The sequence below is a fragment of the Calypte anna genome, chromosome 2, assembly GCF_003957555.1.
Source record: "Calypte anna isolate BGI_N300 chromosome 2, bCalAnn1_v1.p, whole genome shotgun sequence".
NCBI classification, from domain to species: domain Eukaryota; kingdom Metazoa; phylum Chordata; class Aves; order Apodiformes; family Trochilidae; genus Calypte; species Calypte anna.
In genome coordinates this window covers 25,128,683-25,152,187 of record NC_044245.1, presented here as the reverse complement: position 1 = coordinate 25,152,187, position 23,505 = coordinate 25,128,683, and the positions used below count along the sequence as shown (strand labels likewise).

General features: G+C 40.9%; 1 protein-coding gene across 2 annotated transcripts in view; it reads right to left on the bottom strand.

Annotated features, from left to right (window-relative positions):
* Window positions 1-21,857, bottom strand: part of DYNC1I1 (dynein cytoplasmic 1 intermediate chain 1) — a 186,813-nt gene extending 164,956 nt beyond the window's left edge. Inside the window, exons 1-4 of one of the 2 annotated variants that reach the window (XM_030444777.1) lie at window positions 21,630-21,857; window positions 9,127-9,244; window positions 6,541-6,655; window positions 3,863-3,953 (exon numbers count right to left, since the gene is read on the bottom strand). In XM_030444777.1, coding sequence (XP_030300637.1) covers window positions 3,863-3,953; window positions 6,541-6,655; window positions 9,127-9,234 — 314 coding nt within the window. In that variant the 5' untranslated portion in view covers window positions 9,235-9,244; window positions 21,630-21,857. The remainder of the gene's footprint in view (window positions 1-3,862; window positions 3,954-6,540; window positions 6,656-9,126; window positions 9,245-21,629) is intronic. The other variant, XM_030444778.1, reaches the window with a different exon arrangement.
* Window positions 21,858-23,505: the final 1,648 nt, after the last annotated feature.

Here is a 23,505-nt window from a genome sequence, read left to right as displayed (position 1 = left end):
AATAATAACCCATCTATCCAGAATAGGTGTCCTTCAGGCTGTGATGTAATGTTTCTGTTCTGTAGCATAAGCAACACAGCCATCAGAAAAGTGAAGTGGGATGTGCAAAGCAATGTAGAGAGTGGCAAGGTGCTCACTGTGCAACCAGTGTTCCAAAGAATTGTTCAGAGCAGTCTGATAAATAACAGCACCACACACCAAACCTGTTTCTTAACCCCGCAGTTATGGTAAGATTTTCCAGAATCAAAGCATAACATGCCTCTGCCTACTCAGAACTGATCACCAAGACCACAAAAAAAAAAAAAAAAAAAAAAAAAAAAAAAAAAAAGGAAAAACTAAAAAAAGAAGAAGAAAAAAGAAAAAAGAAGAAGAAGAAAAAAAAATTGGCTCTCCTGTCCCACTGAGAGCAAAACTCTCAGTAGTTTCTAGCAGTGTTATTCATCTAACATCTGCTCAGTTCTTCCAGTTACTGTCATGGCTCTGGTGGAAGATAAAATGCTTCTGAAACAGTGTTATCCCTAGTGAAAAGGCTATGACAAATAGCAACGTGGTACTAAAGACCAAGCAGCAAGCAACCCAGGGCCAGAAAAGGTTCCATAATTTAGTGCTATTACAAGTTTGCTCCTTACCTAATAAGCTTAATGGCATCAGAGAAAAGAGAGAGTTGCTTTAACAGTTGTGGATGAGATAATGGACAGTGGTCCAAAGGGACCCTTCTGACCATGCAGCTTTTCTTCCCATGCAAGAAAAAAGCTGTGTGACGTTTCCTAATGAATTACTGCTTGACTAATCCTCTGCCCATTGGGCAGGCACATTATCCTGAATGAGCAATATCCAGTGATAGAAGATCTAATGGAGTCTTTAGGTAAATTGCTTCCTTGATCAATCTGTATCTCCATTAAAATTTTACACAGGTTTTCTGGTTTTATATTTGTCCAGCTTCAATGCCAAACAATCTGCTGCCCTTACACTTTTCCTGCTGGAGTCCTTTTGCTCCCCATGTAACTATTACATCTAGAGACTAAGTTATCAGTTTGTCTTCATCTTGCAAGGTAAGACTGACTGAGGTCTGTGGTTCCAGGATAACAACTCAACATTGTTAAGACTCTCTGGTTTATCAATTGTCCTTCCTGAAAAGTGGATGTCAGAAACCTGGATTTCTGACTAAACTGTGTTCACCATTCTCTAAGAAAATACAGGTGCCTGCCAATAAAAACATACCTCAGATACACTTGATGATATTGTGACCAATTAAGTGTGACAACTATCAGAAATGTCAGCAACTCACAGAATTATGAACCCAACCTTATTCTGCACCAGAAACTGCTGCCTCAAATGGGAACATGTGATGGTCTCTTGCTTTTTTCAAAGTTTTCAGTAGGCCCACTGTACTATAGTGAACCAAAATCTATGACTTCACAGCTTTTATTTGATTTATTTAGTTTTTAATACCCATATCTTTCTCTGGAGAACACTTCAGCAACAAATAATCAGGCTGCAGGCAGGATTTCTGCCAGCCTGGGTGAGCTCGTTATCTCTGCTGCTGTTAGCAGCAAAAAAGAGAGACCCTGATTGCCAAGACTGGGGCATTAGCAGCTTTGGAACTAATCTGCTCTCATCTAATGCCTGTGCTCAGCCTAGTGTTCTACAGCAAATTTGCAGCAGAACGGAGGAAAGGGGAAGACATTATGAGAGGGGATCCAGCAAAAGTGCCCTCCATCACAGAGAGTAAAACAGAATGATACATTAAAATGAAGCAGAGTAACCTGGCTTATAGAGATAAACAGCCATTAATATATGCAGCAGTCAAAATAAGTCAGATATATGGTCTTGACGTTTCTTAGAGAGGATACATCAAAGGTGATTTCATGCTTTTTACTTGCTATGATGAGAGATCTACCAACATTTTGCTTTCCAGGTTTGACTTCTCCATAGCACATGCATGTTTGAGTGTACTTGTTCACACAAACACACCCTGAGCACATCTACTGCACCCAATGAGAAACCAATTGCCACCCAGTAGTATCCACAGGCCACAGATATTCCCTGAGGCCTGGACAAGACATCACGAAATTTGAATTACCAGAAACCAACCACTCCAGGCAAGCACCTGCAAGTGGCCTTCCCAGGACAAAATACGGCCCCTTCAACACCAGAGAGGATGGCAAGCAAACTGGTGGACTATAAACTAGGTCTTGGGATGCCCACTGAATTCCTAGGATGGCCACAAGAAGCCAGAAAGTGAATCCAAAATGAAAGCCCACAAAGCAGTATGTCATGAGCTTTGAGGGGGAGGACAAAGTCCATCCTCCTCCCTTAGGGTATGTGGTAACTTGCTTTCATCTCTTGCTGCAGACAGGGATCAGCAGTACTAGCACTAGTAAATAAATTCTTCCAAGGTCATTTCACAATCTTAACATCAAAAAAAATTCACACCATTAAGGTTCAGAAGAAAACCAGGAATTTTGATCTCCCCAGCCCATATTGTCATAGTTGTATGCAGGATTGTGGGAAATAAATTTATCCTGAACAGCAGGCTGTGTTTTGCTTAAAACCAATTTTTTTCTGCTCAAACTATTTTGGTTTGCTAAAATCTATTCATAAACTTATTTATGAATGTAGCATTACACTATTTTCTGTATTTTGAACCGATATCTTACAGGTTAGGTCATTTCTACCAAACAACTTCCATTTCTTCTAGCAGGTAGATGTGAGAGAAGGGCTGAGCAGATTTCAGCAGCATCTGTGGAACCTGCACACCACAATGGGCAATGTCTGCAGCAGGCTGAAGGGGCACAGTTTAAGTTCAGCTTACAGAAGTGTGACATTTCTGAGCAGAAGACTGGTGTGGTATGAAATCTGGTGACACTGGTGTTGATGTCTGCAGAGGCATGGTGTCTGCTCCTGACAACTGTTAACTGCAGACAGAAACCACTGTGTTTTCAAGCCATTAGCAGAGTCTTGGCTCAAGGATTTGGATAAGCCAGAAGCTCAGCTTCATGTTGAATCACTGTGAGAAGAAGAGAGCTACTACAACCCACATTTTGCATTTCTCAAAATATACAGTGTAGTTCCTTGGACACCTCCTAAATTGAACATATGCTACTTTACCAGCATCCTCCTTCTTCCTTTTCTATTTCAGAGCAGGAATTATTTTGGTATTGCCACTTCATTTCCCATTTCAGCTGTACTAACAAAGATAAGAAGGTTGCTCTTACGTCCATCCCTTACACACGCCCCACGACACTTTTCCAACAGGAAAAGAGCTGCTTCCCTCCTATTCTGCCCAAAACTCTGATTCCAAGGCAGAATTGCCAGTGGGTCCTGGAGTATTTCAGCCTGTTTTTCTACAAGCTTTTCCCTGCCACTGTCCAAGGCACACACTGTGGTAAGCAGCCACACAAGAACCAATGGCAGCCCGGCCTTATGACCGGGAGGACTCCAAAGAGGACTGGTTATGTGAACAAAGGTAACCCACATGAATAGCAGGTTCTACCACTGAGCACTTGCCTCTGTTTTTAGAATATATCCAGTTATATAAATTATATATTATAAGTTATTATCAGTTATATAACTATATATTAAGGACTTTCTGTGGACCAGCTTAGAAGTCTAAGTTCAACTCTTCCTTCCAGTATGGTGTATGGGGCTCATAGCTTAAGATCTGTTTGCTGCATGCATTTATTTACCTCCAAGATCAGCCTTACTGGATGGTAATACATAGTGGAAAATGCAGAATCAAAAGTACACATTAGATACAGCACATTCCCCGTTACAGATGCAAAGGTAAAAATGGGAAAGTGAGAGTAAAGTGAAAAAAAACCCAAAATATTTACACAAGGGTATTGACTGTGTGTCTTACCTTCCTATGGGTCCCAGATCTCCCGAGTCCTGGCTGCCTGCATCACTGGGTGTGCTCACTGATTTCGAAGAGGGAGACATAGGGGTTGGGACTAAATAATGAAAATAACAGGTATCCCATGTTAACACATGCAGCGACTGCACTGATGAAGAGCAGTGTCAGACAAATCAAAACCAATGGACCAAAACGATAGTGGATGAATGAGTAGGAGAGTTTGAAATGGTGAAAGCAAATAAGGAAGGAAAGAAAAAGAAAAGGAAGAGAGTCAAGTGAATTTTAAGTCTTGTGGAAGTGTTAAAACTGACATGAATTTAGACAGGACTGAAAGCCCAATGGGAATCTACAGCTAATCAGTGGAGAAGGTAGCTGTGGAAATAAAACAGCACTTGTTTTCTTGGGTATACTTTAAAGCTGACTTGCAAAAGATTTTAAAAGTATGAAGAAATATCAAGGGCTCGTCTTGTCAAAAAACTAAGTGAACTCTTCTGCTAAAGTCAAATCAGCAATAGAACAAGCATATTTTTAAAATTTTGGATTTAAATCAAAAGCCAGTGTTCACTAATATGGTCTAAGGCTGCAGTTTGACAGCCTTGGACATAAAAAATAAAAGCTAAATAAAGAAATCCAGCTAAGTTAAAATCATTTCCCAAAGACAGTGAGAATACATAGTAGTTTGCTCAGTGGTCACGTTTTCTTAAGTAATTCAGGTCACATGAAGTTTTCATTTTGGGTGGGACATGATTTCAACACTCAAGGAAAATATTCCCTTGGGTTAGATGCTATTTGCTCAAGTTCTAGAAATTAATTTCTCTTTTGAAGCAAGTTTCATGCAAAGGCAGATTTGTTTCCTGAAAAACGAAAGGAAATTCACAGCTCAAGATCAGCCTGAATTAAAGTTCTTCAGCAAGAAGATATGATAAAAATTAAAAAGTAAATATATCCTGATTTCTTTTTAAATGGTTTCTTGAAAATATTTCAAATGCAGAGCTGGCTCCTGTCAAGATTTAATGCAAGTGTTCCTCAAAGCAAGCACATTGAATAAACCACAAAAAGGTGTTTAATGCAAGAGCAAAATTTCTTATTTGGTTTAAATAAAGTGCATTTCCTTTTATAAGTTTAATGTAGTAAAACTTTAAACTATTTTGTTATGGTCTATAATGCATAATGACAGACCAGTACAAGAGATTTGGATTTTCCATGTGGTCAAACATTTAATACAGATTCTCACTAGAGGCTGTCACAGAAGTAACTGCAGCATGAAAAGCGAAGTCTTTTTCAGCATAGCCCTTTGGCAGGTTATGGGTGTGTTGTGGATCTTTATGTATTCCAAATTCCCAGTTGAATCCGGGTGTCATATCCCTATGTGAAGGCAGAATTAAAGCCTCCTTTATTTATTGATTGTGAGTGCACATACAGGGAATGAAAGAGTACAAAATATTATTGTTTAACTACAAGAACAGATAGGAATTTATAATTTGCAATGTGAATATATATGTTTAGTTAATACGATAAGGAAATATATCCTAATTTTAGATAAAAATGAGTATTTAAAATTCTAGAAGATCAAAATTGATCTGATTTTATAATATAATGATATAATTTACAAACCATGGAGTCATAGAACAGGTTGGGTTGGAAGGAATACTTAAAGGTCATCTTGTCCAACTGTCCTGCAGTAAGCAGGGACAGCTTCAGTTAGATCAGGTTGCTCAGAGCCCCATCCAACCTGATCTTGAACGTTCCCAGGGATGGGGCTTCTACCACCTCTTTGGGCAACCTGTGCCAGTGCTTCACCAACGTGATCATAAACAGAATTATTCCTTACATATTTTATGACATATAAAAATAACCTCACTGTTACTTGTCAGAGAATTCTTTTGAGAAGTGGTGTTTAAAAGCTTCAGTCACTATATCACAACTTATAAAAATACTAACTTTTCTCAATAAATGTTGGTTGATGTAAGTTATGAATTTAAATCCCTATTTATAATGTCACAATCTATTTGTATATATAATTCAAGGGAAGAAAAGGGAAGGGAAGGGAATTTCTCACTCAAGGGCCAACTAGCAAGACAGAACTTAAATAAAGTAGCCAATATTTGGATTCTATAAACTTTTCCGTATATATTTTTAAACTGGGGATATCAGATTCTAGAACTGAAATATAAAAAACAAAACAGAGGGCAAGCACATGAAACCAAATCTAAAATTTACAAAAGCTTTTTGCTCGCTATGTCTTGTCTTTTTATTTCCCTTCTCCAGTTTTACTTTATTTTAAGAGAAAATAAGTGAGAGTTCCCACATGGCCATACTCCTCCTTCCTGAGAGAAAGATGAAACAAAACTTGGGGCTAATGAATTTATATTATTTTGTAGGTTCTCGGATAGATATGAGAAAAGATAAAACAGTCCATCAGAAAAGAAATCACTGTTTGTATGCAAACCCAACTTGCATTACATTCACAAAAACTTCCTGAAGAAATGAAACAGATGTTTTTGGCAATGACAAGTACTCAAAATGCCATGAGCTGGTATATGTGAATGGTATGGCAGGCATCCAAACAGAAGAGTTCACTTCACTAATACAGCCAAAAATCAAAAAGCCAAGCATGCTTTAATAGAAAGAATGCATTCATTTTGGCAGAGCTGAATGCTTCAGAGTGTGCTTCTCTTAAATACCTAGAGGTGGTTCTGGGGATATACCAATGCTCTGTAACAAAGCTTCTGTCTCTCTTCTTTTGCGGTCTAGGTCAGAATCTTCCTGAGCTGGCTCCTTCTTCTGCTGTAGATCAGCCTGGGTTAAACCAAAACCAAACAGAGAAGTTTCATCCACATATAATGAGCTCTAGCAATTGTGTAGAAAATATTTATATGCACCACTGCTTAGGCACACTTTGACGTTCACTTAGATATATTTAGATAATTTATAATTTAGATAATTTACACCCTATTGATCAGTAACATTATTTTTCCCTGAATGCTTAGAAAAATTGATTTGCAAATATATGTGCAAGGGTTTTTATAGTACACTGGTTAACATCTTCTGTCTCTCTCTCATCAAATGCAACTTGTTCAGCTAACGCAAAAGCTAATCAGATAATAACATGTATCATTGCCCTGAATAAAAATGACCCTTCCTACTTATTCAAGGATCAAGAAATAAAATTCTACTGGGCATTAGTGATGTAGCCTAAGAGCCTGCATTTGGTCCCAAGCATCTGATGGTAATTAAAATACTTCCTCATAAACATCAACATCTATCGGGAGCAAAGGAAAGTACTAACATACCTAAAATAGGATTTTGACAGCCTTGGGCATTAACAGGTCCAAAAAAACCCCCTCCCTCATTGCTTAGATATGTATATCTACACCTATGTGGGGCTTCCACACATTAGCCTCCTCCTCATCGGGTCTACAGTGACCTTGAAACAGGAGGAGCAACATCTGAATTAGTCAGAATCCCTTACATTTGGCCCATTGTTCCCTGGTTTAGTAACGTTGAAGGAAAACACCAATACCCCATCTCAGTGGTTAGAGCAGTCTCTTGAAAGAAATAGGCTTCCAGCCCTCCTCCCAAGCAGATGAGGGAACCAAACCTGTGTCCCACTTTGTGCAGTAACCAGTAATGCAAGTAAAACAAAACGCAAGTGGCCATGTCCATCACCTTATCATGACTTAAATACAGAAATCCCAGCATAGTTCTTATAGAGAATGTCTGGTGGCATCTGCCTTTATACTTTGGATCCTAAAGTTGCTTCTAAATTGATCCTATTTAAGCTCCACACTGTGAGGTTTTCCTTCCTTCCTAAATCAGGGTGTGGGACACAGGGGATGTGCAAAGTGCCTCAGCCTGGCGTTGATGCTGGTGCAAGCACAACAGAAAACCTTGAAGTTTAGAAGCATCCTCATGTTCTCCCATTTGCATATAGCCAGGATGCAAAAACCAATGTTTTGCAGATAACAATAAAGCTCAGGCATATTCCTGTGCTCAGCTCTTCCCATGAGCTAGCCTGAAGTATATCACAGGACACAGGGTTGAAGACAACCCTTCTGCACCAGTGTACATGGATAAGCACCAGTACACCTCATTTACAGTGCCACTGTCAGGCACAGCAAAGTAACCTGGAGAGATGAGTTCCCTGAGCTGAATCTGGCTATTGAGGCCAGTGGAAAGTTCCAACTACCACAAGATCTCCACCAGGCATAAAAACAGAGGCTGGGGACAAAGGAAAGGACTCAATAGCTTCCTTGAGCCATTCAGCTGGCTCCCTTCCCTCTTATTCATTAACAGGCTAGTAATGAAGACTGAAAATGTTAACCTTTAAAGTTCTGCTTACAGAGGACTCTCCTAGTGACTGCAGGAGCCTCGCTGGGTGTGTGTGTGTGTGTGTGTGCTGGTAACTGCCCAAAACTGGCTCAAATGAGAAAAAGATTAAAAAGACAGCCAAAACAGGAATGATGAATTCTTGGATCACATCACATTTCCACAGTAATTCCATGAAATTCATGTACAATATTAAAGTGTCAGTTTAAAAGGAAACCAGTTATTAGTAAAGGATAACAGGTGCTTTAAACTATGGTAAGTGTTGACATTTGAAGGAAAGGAAACATAATCACTTAATGCTTCCCTGACTTTGCATGAAAATGAATATCCACTCCCTGTCAATTCTCACCTCTATTCTACTAAGTGACTGAATAAAAAGAAGTACAAATCCCTTAATGAAAAACCTAATGCATATTGCCAAGGACAAATAAACTAATATGTCAATCAAACTTCAACAGAACTGATAGGTGCACCCATGCCAGAAGATGGAAATGCAATTGCAATTATGTTTTACTTTACTGGAGAATAATAATCGTAAATCTGTTCCCTTAGTTAGCAATCAAACTAGTCTTCAGAGCACAAAAGTACATATTTAGATTGTAATGGCTTGAAAAACAATGCAAGCCCCTTTCTGTCTTTCCCCTCTTTCACTCCTTTCCCTTCCATTGAAGGAGAGCCCAGGAAAAAGCACTGTGGCAAATCAATTTTTCTTTCTACACACACATACACATCATGATGTCCAAATTGTTGTCATCTGACAGTGCACTGGTTTTAAAAGCAATTTCCTCATCCCAATTTTTTTACTACAAATAAGCATTTTGATTTTAAGGTTAGACTGATGTGGGCTCACATGATGGACACCTTGAGGTACCAAGATGTCAGACATCAGCAAGACCCTTCTGCAGGCATGAGCCTTCTCATGGGTGCTTCTGCATATTTACCTCTTTCTTCTTCCTTTCTTCCTCCTTCCGTTTCTTTTCTTCTCTTATCTGAGCCAAACGCTGCTTTTTGCGCTCAAGTTCTGCTTTTAAATCACTTTTGTCTGACATTTTGACTCTGCTGGAAACAAAATCATGAAAACCAAGGTGAAAACAAAATTAAAAGTTTTCCCTATTTACTGAAAAAAACCAACTTAATTATACAAAAAAAGTGTTTCTAAAATAGCTACAAGTATATTTCTCTATTAACACTGTCCCTTGGACTACACTGGAGAGAGCAGGATATTGGTTACACAGTCCTTCTTTCAGCAGCCCTGCCAGACTGTAGGTCCCAGATCCACAACTGGATTTCAATTTTAAGTACAAGAACTACATCTGCCCCAACAAGCCCTAGGCATGTTAGACAAGTAACAATTTTACTCACACAAACTGGAAATATGAGAGCTTTTGGGCTGCTGCCTTGGGGGCCATCCCAGGATCCCCTCCCACGGGTGCAGCCCCACAGAGACCACTGCCTCCATCTCAGCATCCTTCACAGACTCACCACACCAGGAACACCCTCATCAAGCTATGGGCAATTCTGCTCAGAAATCTCCCCCACCCTTCCCAGGGAAAGCTGGGTCATTCCCCTCAAAAACCTGCGTGCAGACAAGGTACAAAATCAGGCAACCCAGAACACCCAAGTTCCTCTTCAATGAAGCAACACATTGCTCCATGGCAGTCTCGTGTTCAGACCATCTTTCCAAGAGGCAGGAGACATGCATAATATTCCTGATTCAACTCCAATCAAGCAAATTTGGCAGAAGTTTTTCTTCTTAGCTACTAAAAGACCACGCTGTCATTTAGTTAAACATAAGTCTCTGTAGGACAGTCAAGCCACTCTGTGTTTCAAATCTCTCTCAACATATGCTGTTTTCATGTGAGTCTTGAAAATGAAGGATAAAGAGATATAAAGTCACATCAAATAGAAACAGAGCCAGATCTCTAAAGAACACAGGATACTAATCTCTTTTATACAGTTTTTAAATCCCACCAGTGTTGCACAAATCTGTACCATAAGTCACAGATGATTTATTTTCTGATATCATCATTATTATGGGCTGTCTGTATCAATACTCATTTTCTTATTATCACCTTACTTCAAAGACAGTCCTCACTAATATAGGCATTCATGAAAAGAGTTAATTGTGCCTCTCCTATCAATTCACACATCACTGACCACATCCACCTGTGCAACCCAGAATCAATCAGATCAGCCATGTATATGCAAAGGAGTCTGTTGTTTATTTGATGCATAGGAAATTTAAACAGCAACTCTCCCTTAACAGTAACAAGAACTCCACCCATTTTACTGCCTGGATGAATGGGCAGCTGGAGACTAAATCTATATGCTAAAAATTATATGAAACTTTCACCCATCATAAATTGCACAGCTGTCATCAGCTTCCTCCTCAAAATGATAAAAGCATAGTTAGCCCATGATGTGGAGGATATTGTCAATAAAACATCATCTGCACATTAAGTGCAACCTCATCCCCAAATGCTTTGCTGTCTTTGCAAGAATTTTCCTTTAATGAAGGGAAAGAATAAAATGTGGAACCATAACAGAAAACTATCCAATGTACATGGCAGCATAAGAGCAGCATGAGGGATGCCAGAGGGGCCAGCACACCTGCCTCTGTGTGTGGATCACACCAGGGATGCTAACAATTCCCACTCAAATTACCAGCTGGAGTTACACCAGTCTGGCTCACACCATCAGACTGTAACTGTAATCACTGTAAGATTCTGCACTTACTTCAGCAGAGCTGCCCATCCTGGTGAGGTACCCTGCAGTAATTCAAGGCCCAGGGATGCCTGGTTCAATCCACTACAACTAACTAATAAATGGTACAGCTAGGAAGGACATTAAACTGCCAGTAAACTGCACCACTGCCTTGATGTGGAGGAACACCATTTCTTTATTCCTCCCTCACTCTGGGACTACTCATGATAACACTGTTTTCAGTTAGAGAAAGAGAAATAAAAACAATCAGAAATACTGCGTATAATATCAAGAAAACTAATCAGTAGTGCTTTAACAACAGTAATCTGTGTGATCAGCTGACGTCAGTGAGCTATTGTTTGCATGAAAAATGCCCAGAAAACAAGATAAGCTTTTTAATGGCAGTGCAGATAGTATTTTGCCTACCAGTTTCCTCAGAATTCATGGGTCTCTCTCAGATAGGGCTGAAATCCCATTCAAATTCATTTTCCTAATCTGTTGCACACATTTGAATTCTTATTATGAAGTTTCCCCTCAGAATCCTGCAGACTAGATGGAGTTTTTGCATCCTTTTAGTTCTGCCATTTGGCAACAGAGCGCGAGCTCCTGTTTCTATGTAAAAAATATGCAAATGCATTTTAAGGCTCATGATAGAAACCTGGAGGGTTTAGCATCCCTTTCAAGCTGTTTGTCAGATATCAATGAATGGCTTTCTAAAAATTCGTTCCCGTAATGTCAGGGAAGTCAGATAGCTTTTTCCAATTTGAGCATCAATGGTTTAGTGCCTGGCCCCCTTCTTTACAATGCTTCAGTCAGGGCAATCAAATCCTATTATAACCTTGCCCTATTTTTAAGAAAACATACAACAAAGATGATGTATTAAATCTCCATCAAAGAATGCTGCCAGAACTGAGTTATAGAAAGAAATTAATCTCCCATTACTTTCATCCTGCATTTATTATACTCATGCCTTAGCTCCCCTCCTCCCTCCCAACTCAAGCAGCTCACCAACCTTCAGATTGGCTACTCACAATTTTAGTAGAAACTGAACACCAAGGGTATGTAAGCATCTTTTTCAGATGTCATCAACTCAGCAGTGAGAAATAAGGCAAATCTGCTTGTCTTCCACTTGGCATTAGCCATGCACTTAATACTGTATTCATTACTGAGAACAAATTTTTAATAACTGCCCTTCTGAGCACTAAAAGGGATGTCACACCAAAAGAGATAAAGGCAAACATTAAAAAAGATTTACTGTTAACTTTCTCTGCAGTGCTGAATGACAGTCCCAGGCTTACTTACAACCTAATCTTCTCCAGTCTTATTTCTCTCTACCTCTTCTCTCAGCTACCTGAGATTGTTGCAGGGTGGGCTCAATCTCTTCTACCAAGTAACAAGGGACATGACATGAGAAAACAGCCTCAAATTGCACCAAAAGAGGTTTAGATTGGATGTTAGAAGAAACTTCTTCCCCAAAAGGGTTACCAAACACTGAAAGAGGCTGCTTAGGGAGGTGGTTGAATCGCCATCCCTGGAGGTGTTTAAAAGATGTATAGATGGGGTGCTTAAGGACTTCGTTTAGCACCTGATTTGATAGTTAGGTTAATGGTGGGACTCAGTGATATTAAAGGTCTTTTCAAACCAAACAATTACATGATTCTATAAAAAAATTAACCATGAAGTGCTCAATGCACAATGAATAAAATAAAACCAAAGAAAACCATGACGGTGCACAATATTTATAAGTGGAAAAAGAAGATAATATATTCCCCTCCTCTTAAAGCCTGTTCTTTATATCTTATAGAAAATCATCTTCCCTGTAGGCTTATCTGAAAATAAACCCAAATTTCAAATATGGTAGGAGATAAACAAGCCTACAGATTTCATTTCTTTTTGGTGTTTGGGGGGGTTTTACCTGCTGTTTACTAAGAAGGCTGCACCAGACTAGAACTCTATTCACCACTTCATGAGCCTGAAACTCACATTTTAAGACTTATTATGTTGTTCTTTTCACTATAATCTCCATTGCTATTACCAAGGGGGTTCATTAAATACTGCTACATGTGGCATTAGTCATCCTATATAACTAATTATAAATAATTGATTCATTAGAATACTTTTCCAAATTAAATAGACAGTATCTAGTACTTGTAGATGCTGTAAATGTATTATTTATGTCTTCATAAAGAGTCAGCTACTCGTGAGTCCAAAACTTCAAAATGTCTTCAGTTTGAAAGACAAACACAGTTGCACAATAAAATACCTTGCCCCCTTTTTTTTTTTTTTTTTTTTTTTTTGGTTTTTAAGAATGGGTTTACAGAGTGGGAGTACTATTACTATTGGAACTAGTACATATGGAGTTTTCTACTAGAAAAAAAATCCATTTCTATTCTGTACTATATTTGTCTCTATTTTGTACAAACTAACACATTCCCTGCAGCTGGTAATATTATACATCTTTACAACAGAAAAAATTCCCATAGGCAATAACTATGATTTTTACGAGTGTAAAGTGGGCATGCAAAGTCTGAAATTGTACAAAGCAGATAAACATCTTTGGTCTGCAACAAAGCAGGGAGAGCTTTACCCTTGCATATATGCATTCTAATCCATGGTATTCATTTGAAAATAATGTTTGAAACACACTTCAAATGGGCAAGAGGGACTAGAATCATCTTCTTGACAGTAATTTTCAAGTAAACATATGAGTAGCTTTTTTCAACATGCATCAGATTTTTTACTTGACTTCACCTGAATAAGAGAAATACTTTTGCTAAATAGGTGTATCTATGTTTACAAGATCACAACCCCAGCCAAATATTTGCAGCTGCAAAAACTTAGCATTTGCAGTATTTCAAGGAATCCTCTGTGTGATGAATTCAGGGAATCACTAAGTAAAACTGGAGAGACTAAGTATTTTTTTCTACATAGCCCTGAGGCACAACAGTCAGAATTTTTTTACATTGCATATGTGTATTTATCTATAAATAAATATGGTTGTTAAGAGTTAGATTTCAGGCAACATACCATTTTTATCCTTAAACTTCCGAACATTTCTAGCAGATGGGCAAAGGTCTTGTAGTGTGTTCTATAAAGGTTTACAACTCACAGCATCCACAGATTTGGTTCTGTGCTTCCTCCTGGTTGCTATGCAACAGGTCAGTACATCTCTAGCCTATTGATTCTGAGGCTGACAGGGTGTGAGATATGTACCCACAACTGCTCAATTATACATCCCTTACAATCTATTACCATTTAATCTTTTCACTCCTGTTCTTCCATAGCAGCCCTTCAACAAAATGAACTCAGTTACAGCAGAATTACAAGGTCCCTACAGCAGCATATGAGGAAAGCTCCACTATTGCCCATTCTTCCAGCACCAGGCACAGTGTCAGTGAAGCATCTCCTTCTCAGCATCCCATTCTCTCACCCCACCTTAGCCTCTTAAATTTACCATGACCTTCCCAATTCCATCAAGCACAGTTCCATGGAAGAGCCATCAAGGTTAAAGGGAACAAGCTGTTAGCAACAACTTTCTGGATGTATTTAAGAAGAACACAACATTCCAGCTAGGATTAGAATGAATTTAAATACTGCATACTACTATCAGATCACTTTTCTCACCAAAAATCCTCTCTTTCTATTGAGTTCTACATAACTGATTGTATGTATCCCCTCGAAGTGAAGTAGATTGTAAAACAGATCTTTCACAGCCTCTTAGATTTTCCCTCAACAAGCATTAATGAGCATAATTATAACTGCACAGTGGTCTCAGGTGTGGGGCTGGGTGATGTCCTCAACAATGCAGCCAGGTCTGATTTGTATCTCCTCAGGATCCTACCCAGCAATCATGCCTCAGTTAGGAAGAGTGGATGATTTTATTAGAACAGTCAACTGCATGCCTGACAACATTTTCATCTTGTGGAATACAAGATCTCTGGGTATTCTTGGTCAGTTCCCTCTCTCTCAGATTCTGTTTTTTTTTTTACCTTTTACTGTCTGGTAGCAGTAAAACACAGGTATCCACATGGGGCATATGGCTGGGAATGGGCTTATCACAATTCTGAAACTCTGTGACTCTACATTCCCCATATATTAAGTGGTCTCATTAGTTGTATTATGTTATCTTCTGTCAATTTCCCAACTTGCTTCAGAGAGGAAGCACAGGACTTAGCAAGATAGTTTAAGAAAGTTTTCTGACATTCAAAAATAACTAAATGCAAGCTAAAAATAGGTAATATTTTAGAATGGATAATGTGAGAGAGATGACAGAACCTAATCCTCAAGCTGCAGCTCACTTACCTAGGAAAATAAAAAATTTAATAAAAAGTTTACTGAATTAACACTGAGGAGATATGATCTTCATTTAAAGACTTCAAAATCAATACTAAAACTTAAAACTGACTACTATTAATATTGCATTATCTTATAATTTATTCAAGAATGTATGTCAGCATGGTTGTATGTCAACATGGTTATCCATACTTTTCTGCTTCCCTGTCCTCTGATTCATTGAAACAGTGTACATAAAAAAGGGCTGCTCTAAGAGATATGGAGAACATCAGTAGTAAGGCTGCAGCATCTTTTTTTCCATCTTCCAGAGACTGTAACATACTAACACCTTCTGAGTTCTACACTTTAAACATTACAGAGAAAAAACCCTGCAGTTCCATGATTTATAAATATCAGATTAAGATAGTACTGAATTTGAACAGGGTGTTTTGAATATATTTGAAGAGGTCCTTAAAGGCTGAGAAACCATACTTTCCTTTATTTTCTGCTATTAATTAACTTTCTGTGAAAAAGAAAATATTGTGGGAAATAATGGAACAGTTTTCCCACGGGCTCATTCAGTACAAACAGAGAATGGCATCACTGGTTTGGTTTTTTTTGTCTCCAGTACAATACCCTCCTATCCCATCAGCACAATTTTTTTTTGTATTATTATTACTGCTATGGAGATAGTGAAAGGCAGGAATACAACATTCACAGGCTTTGCCAAATGCAACAGATTATGTCCATGAATAGCTAACTGCACACTAGGGGGTATGATCTAGGTCAAATTTCTTGTTTCATTCCAAAAGTTTATAGATTTGTATCACATTCATTACCTAATGCACCAGATATCTTACACCCATACGTATGCATATATATATTTAACATGAAATATCTTTACTCTGGTTTTTTTTCAGAATTAATTTGTGTTCCTAGCCAGTGAAAACTGGCAGAAGTTGACAGTCTGTAACAAACTGCTATGAGCACGTAACAAAGCTTGATGACCAGTCAGAGGTAGAAAAGGACAAAGAAAACAAGAATTCATTCAGGGGCAAATGGAGATCTGAAATCCTTCAGGATTATAATACAAACCACCTTCTGGTTCAGCAACTGCTCAAAATGTAACTAGAAACAAACTGGTGAAAAAAACCCTATGTCATTTGTCTTTGAATAGTGTGATTAATGAAAAATGGTGATTCTTTTCTATTATTGAAGAGAAGACAAATGTATTATGGAGCAAGCCACACGAGTTCAGTCTCTCAACCTTGTTTGTGCTGTGAGAAGAATTAGAGAGGAGATTCTTTTAAGTACTCAGTCAGTGGAACAGTCCTTAAACCAGGGCAGACAGGTTCAAATACAAGGAACCACATTAAATAGGAGTCTGAGTTGTTTGGGATTTTTTGTTTTGTTTTGTTTTGTTTTTTTCCCTGTGACACTGCTTTGTTAAATATTTTAATTTCTGGAAAAAAAAATACAATAGCAATCATTTGAAATGTCTTTGCCCCAATTACCAAGTGACCTGGTAACCACTCTGATCCTAACAGTGGTGGCCTACTGTGAGAAACACAAAACAATGACATCCCTTGAATAGTATGGATTTAATACTGCTGCCTTTGCACTTTAAAAGCTACGATCTGTGTTAATGGATACAGAACGGAAGGGCTGAACTGTCTGAAGCCAGAGAGATCCGTATTTTCCCTGCATGTGGTCCAGGATCTATAGTGATTAACTCTCAATACTAACATAGCATAGTTTGGGGATAGCTTTTGCTGTCAAATTCATCCTGAAGGTATTAAAATCAAGCATTAGAAAAGGCTTGGAGATATTGATAGTAATAGATAAACAATATATCCTCTGTTATACTTATTTATGTTTAATCATATTAAGGAGTTTTTTATCTTTGCCTTATTATAGCTCCCCATTGTCTGAACACAAAACACACCACATCTTTCTGCTGGACTAAGGTGAAAAATTAATAACTGAAAAACAGGATTTGGAATTACTTGTATCACATCACAGATGAAGGGAGAAAAGAACAAGAAATTAAAATCAGTTCTGTCTCAAGGAGAGAAGGCAAAAGAGAAAACCAGTGCGGATGGAATATGGGGTTAAGACTAGAATTGAGGAAGAGAGAAAGGGTAGGTGTCAGAGGAGGATAGCAAAAAGGAAAAGAAATGTGAAGAGAAGATATCCCTGGAAACAAAAAGCTATGTCCATAAAAGATTCCCTCTGTAATTGTTTTCTGCCAAGTGGCAGCAAATGAGCCTTCTTCCTCTGCTAATTACTCATTAATTGCTTTAAGACCAAGCAGAGGCAGACAGACAGCACCCAGGGAATACACAGGGTAGAGCTGCACTGGTCCAGAAGGGCTCCAGGGTGGATTTTTCCTCAGGTTGATGTAACCTATCTCTTCAGGTCAGGCAAGCTGATCCACATCCATGGGAGAAGTGTTAAATATGAAAATAGGATAACATGTAGTTTTACCTTAAGATTAACAGCTGAGAATCACAAGAGTCATCTCAACAGTGATCATTCATCAGGTTACACAGGTATGTGCACAGAGGGCAAAGCAGAAGTTACACAGGACTGCCTCCCAAGTCTGTCAAGTCAATGCAAAGATTATCTTTGGCTTCAATGGAGCTTGGAGATATCTCATGTCTTTCAAACAATGTACATAGCTGACTCCTGCCATCACTCTAGAGGGTAGAATCACCATCACAGAAGTCACAGAGAATCTCCTATTACTGAGAGCAGCAACAGGGCAGAGTCCTCTGCCCTTCAAACTTCAGCATGAAGTTGGGGTATGCTGCCCAAAAAACACTTTCAGAACTCTCATTTCTGCTCCACACCTTCTGCTGCAGTAATGTGCTCCTGGACACTCACCAAAATGCTTTTGCCTCAAAAGGGAAAACAAGAAGTGATGAAGAAGCACAGTAAAAATAAAATAAAATGGAAAAAAAAATTAAAGAGAAAGAAAGAAAAAAAAAAGAGGGGTTATAGTTTTAAAGGTCAGGAGGAGTTGGGATGTCAGAGGTCTTATGATGATCAGAGGTCTTATGTCTATGAGATCTAGCAGCTCCCACATCACTTTGCTTCCCAGCTTCCTGAAGCTCCTGCCACCTGCCTGGAAGTAGCCATTTCCCAGAGAAGTTGGCAAGATGATGGGACCCGAAATGAACAGTACTGGGGGAAGAAGCTTATGTATACTGTACACTGCCTTATTTTGAGTGCTTGCAGATGGCCAAGTGCACAACGGTTCCCAATGCTATGTCTGACTAAAAGGAGCCAGCACGGTTTTAGATGGATAATTGCCAAGTAGCAAAAGGGACATATTGTGTCTATCTGAGATTCAGACTGAGCCAGGGTCTCAGGCTGTCACTGCAGCTTTTTAGAGAATTTTAAAAAGATTTTTCAAATTTTCTGGTTTTTGAGCAGTATCATTCCTGCATTACCATTCCTGCCTGCATATATAGGTCAGCTGAGTAGAACACCATATGATCCCTCACCTGGAAAGCAAGCCCTTATGGACACATAAATGTGTATTCACCTGTGTAACTTGTGTTGCTCAGATGAACTACAATAAGCTGCACTGTCAAAAAGCTCAGTTTTACTAATTCAACGTGCACTTTGCCAGCATGCTCCATCAGTACTCCTGCTGAAAAATGTCACTTTTACATTCAGACTAGGTCTACAGTCATCATGATTTGTTTCATTTAGGGTTTTTAAAAATAAAAATATGAAAGTATCGGATGAGTACTGCACTAAGGTCATGATGTTTGGCTAAGGCTGCAGAAAGCCTGAGGCCACATCTCTTTAGGTGTTAATTTCTCCATGCACCTCAGTGGACATTTCAGTGTTAGCTTTCCTCTAACTCCCCTGAACATTAAAGACCACAGATAGGATAGAGAATCTTTCTGTTCATATCCCACCACCACCTCCAAGTAATAGCTTGTTTCTGCATGAGGCATCAGTGACTCTGAAAGATTCCTAATTACTACTTCTGTTGTTGGTAAAACCATGGCAAAGAAGCTCAGCAGGGCACTCGAGGCGTACCAAGAGTCAATAAGCCTGAGTAGTGCTAGGGAGAGACCATGAACATAATTTGAACATCTGTGAGAAGTGAAGTTTGAGGAGCTGAAAGATAGCACATGATTACCTGAACCATTAGCAGAAAAAGGTGAAGCTTTGAAAAACAGCAGTGCCTTTCTATACCCTTATATCCCTCACCTGTTTCCCTCCCATCCCATTTCACCTCATTGTCCATTATTGTCCAAGGGTGACACCTCTACAACAACCCATTGTGTCCAGTTCTATCTAATAATCCCTCTCTCTCTTCTTGCAGACTGGAAAACTGATGGCAGCAAAGTCAATTCTTCAAACATGTCTTACTAAAGAAAAGGAGTCCAAGAGACTTGATCTGTTAATGCATTTGAAAATAAAGCAGGTAAGCTCTTGCTGTATCATGTAGAGTACCTACACTGAAGACAGCTGCTGAAGCAAGGCTTTTATCTATAAGAGACATAACAGGAACAAGGAACCTGAAGCTGGAAAAACACAAACTGAACAACAAACAAATGCATTTCAATGAAAAAAAAAAAAAAGAGCAACAGAAAGACACCACAAAGGAGAGCAGCTCATGGCCCCTCCTCCTATAGAAAGAGCTGTAAGGTCAGTTTCTTAATTAAGATCTACAGGGTACAAAAGAGTATTTGCCTGACTATTCTTTGAGTAGCAAGGTTTCCAATTCTTTAATAATCACTGCATGCGTAGGGTGTGGTTTACTGATGCTCATTTAACAACTCCTCTTTTGCACTGTGGATAAGGCAGCACTGCAGTTAATGCATTTTTAAGGTAGACAAATTAGAGTCAAAGAGTAATTAGAGTCTCTAAACAAGAGCTAGGAGGAATCTAGATGAACCAACTCAAAACAACCTTTTGGACCTCCCCATACCTGCCCCTCAGAAGTCTTTCACACATAAAGGAAAAGGAAAGCAAGTCCCAACCCTCAAAATAGTATGTGCACAAGAAAAGTAGCTTCATAAGAGGTAGCACATTTTGTATTTTTTTGGACTATAAATGGATGGTTTTGGGAAAACAAAATGAAGCAGAGGTTGGTTATCAGGGTGAGTGCTCCCAGGGACAAAGACCTGGGTACAACCCCCAATGTTTGTGTTGAGGACAGCCATTCTTGCTAAGAAATGCTACACAGAAATCAAAGACAAAATTTTATCTACCTCACTAATTGTGGAAACTGTTAGTAGACAAGTCCTCTCAAATGGAAAGTAAAAAGTGAAACTTAAAAGAACCAGAAAGGAAAACATGTAACTTCTTCCCATTAACTTAGCAAGAAAAAACAAAGCTCTTCAACAAAGCAGTTGTTAGTAACAGAAATTAAATTCATCACTGGGTCTGACAATACCATCTATCAGCCAACAGATAGTCCTGGGATTTAGATTTCAATTCTGAAACAGGTTTTACAGCACTGTGCTTCATGATATTTAAAGCCATTTCAAAGGTAATTTAATGTCCTCACGCAGAAGCTAAGAGCAGACAAAACGCTGTGTGTCAGGATAAATTACCAGGTGCAAGTGCCAAAGACACGTGCCAAATTCATGTCAGGTCTTCCCATCTCATACCTCTTTAATAGCAGGTTAGATTGCTTGGTCTGCTGAGAATCCTTATTTTATATGTATTTATAGTTTAAATTTGTACTTTCTGTCCATGTCAATATTGACAGAAAAAACACACTTTAACCGGGTCAGTAAAAGAAGAGCTTTGACTGGGAAATATCGAGGTGCTCTGTGCTGACCCAGTGGGATTCCCAGGGCGATGGAACCATAATAACATCCTTTCTAAAATGTATTTCAGTGAACTACAAGTGAGAAAGGCCTCTTATTGATTTTCCCCCTTCTCTCACCCTTTTAAGGAATTACCTTAGGAGGGGGAAAAGATCTAATTTTCCATCTGCTGACGTTGTAGACTTGAGGAAACCCGCTGTTCCTCACGCAGTGCAAAGAAATAAAGACGAGAAACTTTTTCCCACCCCGCTTTGCTTTACCCTGCTGGGCTCTGAGCCACAAGCCCCGCAGCCTGCTGAAGCCCCGCGGGGCGGACCGGGACGGCGAAGGGGCCGGTGCCAGTACCGAGGGGAGCCCTAGGGACCGCAGCAGGTGCCGGTGCGCCCGGCGGAGCGAACCGCTGCCTCCCCGCCCTCTGCCTCCCCGGAGCCGAGCCGTCGGGGTGGAAAAGCTCATCCCCGGCGAGGGCCGGTCGGCTCCTGCGGGGCATCGGGGGAGGCCCCATAACCCATCTCAGGCCGGGTGCTCGGCAAGAGCCTCAGGCCGGCCCGCCGAGTCCGATGCGCATCCTCAGGAGCATCCCTCGCCCTGCTCCTCCGCCGCTAACGCCGGGCTCCCAAGGGGAGCCCCCGCTCGCCCCCTCCGCCGCGGCACGGCGTCCCACTTACCTCTGCCGGCGCCCGGGAGATGAGGAGGGGCTCTCGGAGCCGTGCAACCCTCACCGAGCCCCCGCAGCTGGGGGAGCGGAGGACGCCCCGCTGCCCGCGGTGCCTTGCCGTGCCGTGCGGTGCCGTGCCGTGCCGCAGGACCGCCGCCGGCGGCTGAATGTGCTGTCTCACGCTGGTCAGGCTCCTCCCGAGAGCCGCCGCCGCCGCCTTCCTCCTCCCGCCTCCCCCGCCCGCGCCCCCGGCAGCAGCACCCCCGCCCCCTGGCAGCTCCCGGCGGGCCTGGGAAGAGGGGAGCGGGGGTGGCGATGCCGGGGCCTCCTAAGGGGGGTGGTGGAGCGACCCTCTGCCTGGTTGGTGCTCGTCTGGGCCTCGACCCCCGCACCTGCTTTCCCTCCCCCCAGCCACTTCCCTACAACTGCGGCTCGAACTGTGCTCCCCCGGCTGCTCCTAGGTCCCCTCGCTGTCACCCCTCGCTGTCACCCTCACATTGGCGCAGGTTTCTCCCCTGCAGCAGCCTCGCCGGCAGCTGCACGGCAGCCTGGCCATCAGCCCGACAACCGCGTCACCATCAGGCAAGCTGTCACCCACCACCACAGCAGCCTTTCCACGGGGGCTGCAGTCACCAAGCCCGCAATGGCTTAGCCACCACTCTCAAACCTGCCTAGAAAACACCGCCTCCCCTTCCCCCCAGTGCCAGCCTCACCATCAGCCCCTACTGCATCCTGGCCATCATTCCCGCAGCAGCCTGGCCAACTGTCTGCAGGGCATCAGGCTACTGATCATGTCCTGTCCCTTTGGAGAAGAACAAGGAGAACTCCAGAGCAGGTGAACAGTCCCCAGCTTTTGTGCTTAGTCGAGGGCAAGGCTGCTCAAATTTTGTGCTTTGTCCCTGTTTCCTCACACACAACTCCTGTGGGGACAGGTACCAATGAGGGCCAGACTCCTTCTGACAGCACACTTGCTCCTGTCCCCACACAAATACGTACATCTCCTGAAGGAGAGCAGCCAAGCAGAGCTGTTGGAGGTAGTCCACATTCCTGCAGGTAATATCCACCTCTGGTGTAGATAACTCAGCTCTCCTCTCCCTTGTTCTGCACACTGGTCTGGCACCACACACAGAAAAAAATCATGCACCCTTTGGTACCACAGTTTGGTCTTCAAAAAGGTGATGACAGGTGCTTACTGTTCTCCAGCCCTCTGGTCCAAGAGAGTAGAAAAGTTACCCTCCTGAAACTTGTCCCTGGAGCCGTGTTTGTTTTGTTTTGTTTTGTTGAAATGCACTAACTCCAGGCACTGTTATCCCAGGTCCAGGGCCTGTCCTGGGAGGAGTGAGGTATACCCAGACCACTGAAAAGCCATCACGGGTTCACAAGGATTCACCACGAGTTCTTGCCAGACCCAGCCAGACTGCACCTGGCCAAGAAACATAGAACCCCTAAGAGAATAAGAGCATCCATTGTGGGTGAGGACACAGTGATGAAATGAGTTTCTCAATTTAACTGGAGTTGAACTAGGAAAGATTCATATCTTGCTCTCCTGTAAGAGTTCTTAAAAAGCAACATCTGCTTGTGTAGGCTGGAGCATGTGGAAAAGAGCCCTGTGGTTTTTAATGCATGATTTGGAAAGTTTTGAGCTTGGGGCACTCATTTTGCAAGTCTTTATTAAGATAAAGCCCTTTTAAAATCATTTAAAAGTGACTTCAGATTCTGCAGTTTGCTTTTGGAAGTGTTGGCCTCAGTCTCAGCATAAATCCCAGAGGGACTGTTTAGGTTACTTTGGATTGTGCATCATTTGCAAACTCCCTGTAAACTCAGCAGATTCCTATAAATTGTTACTGACCAATAAGGGCCTTGGGCTTATTTAGTGTTCCTGAATC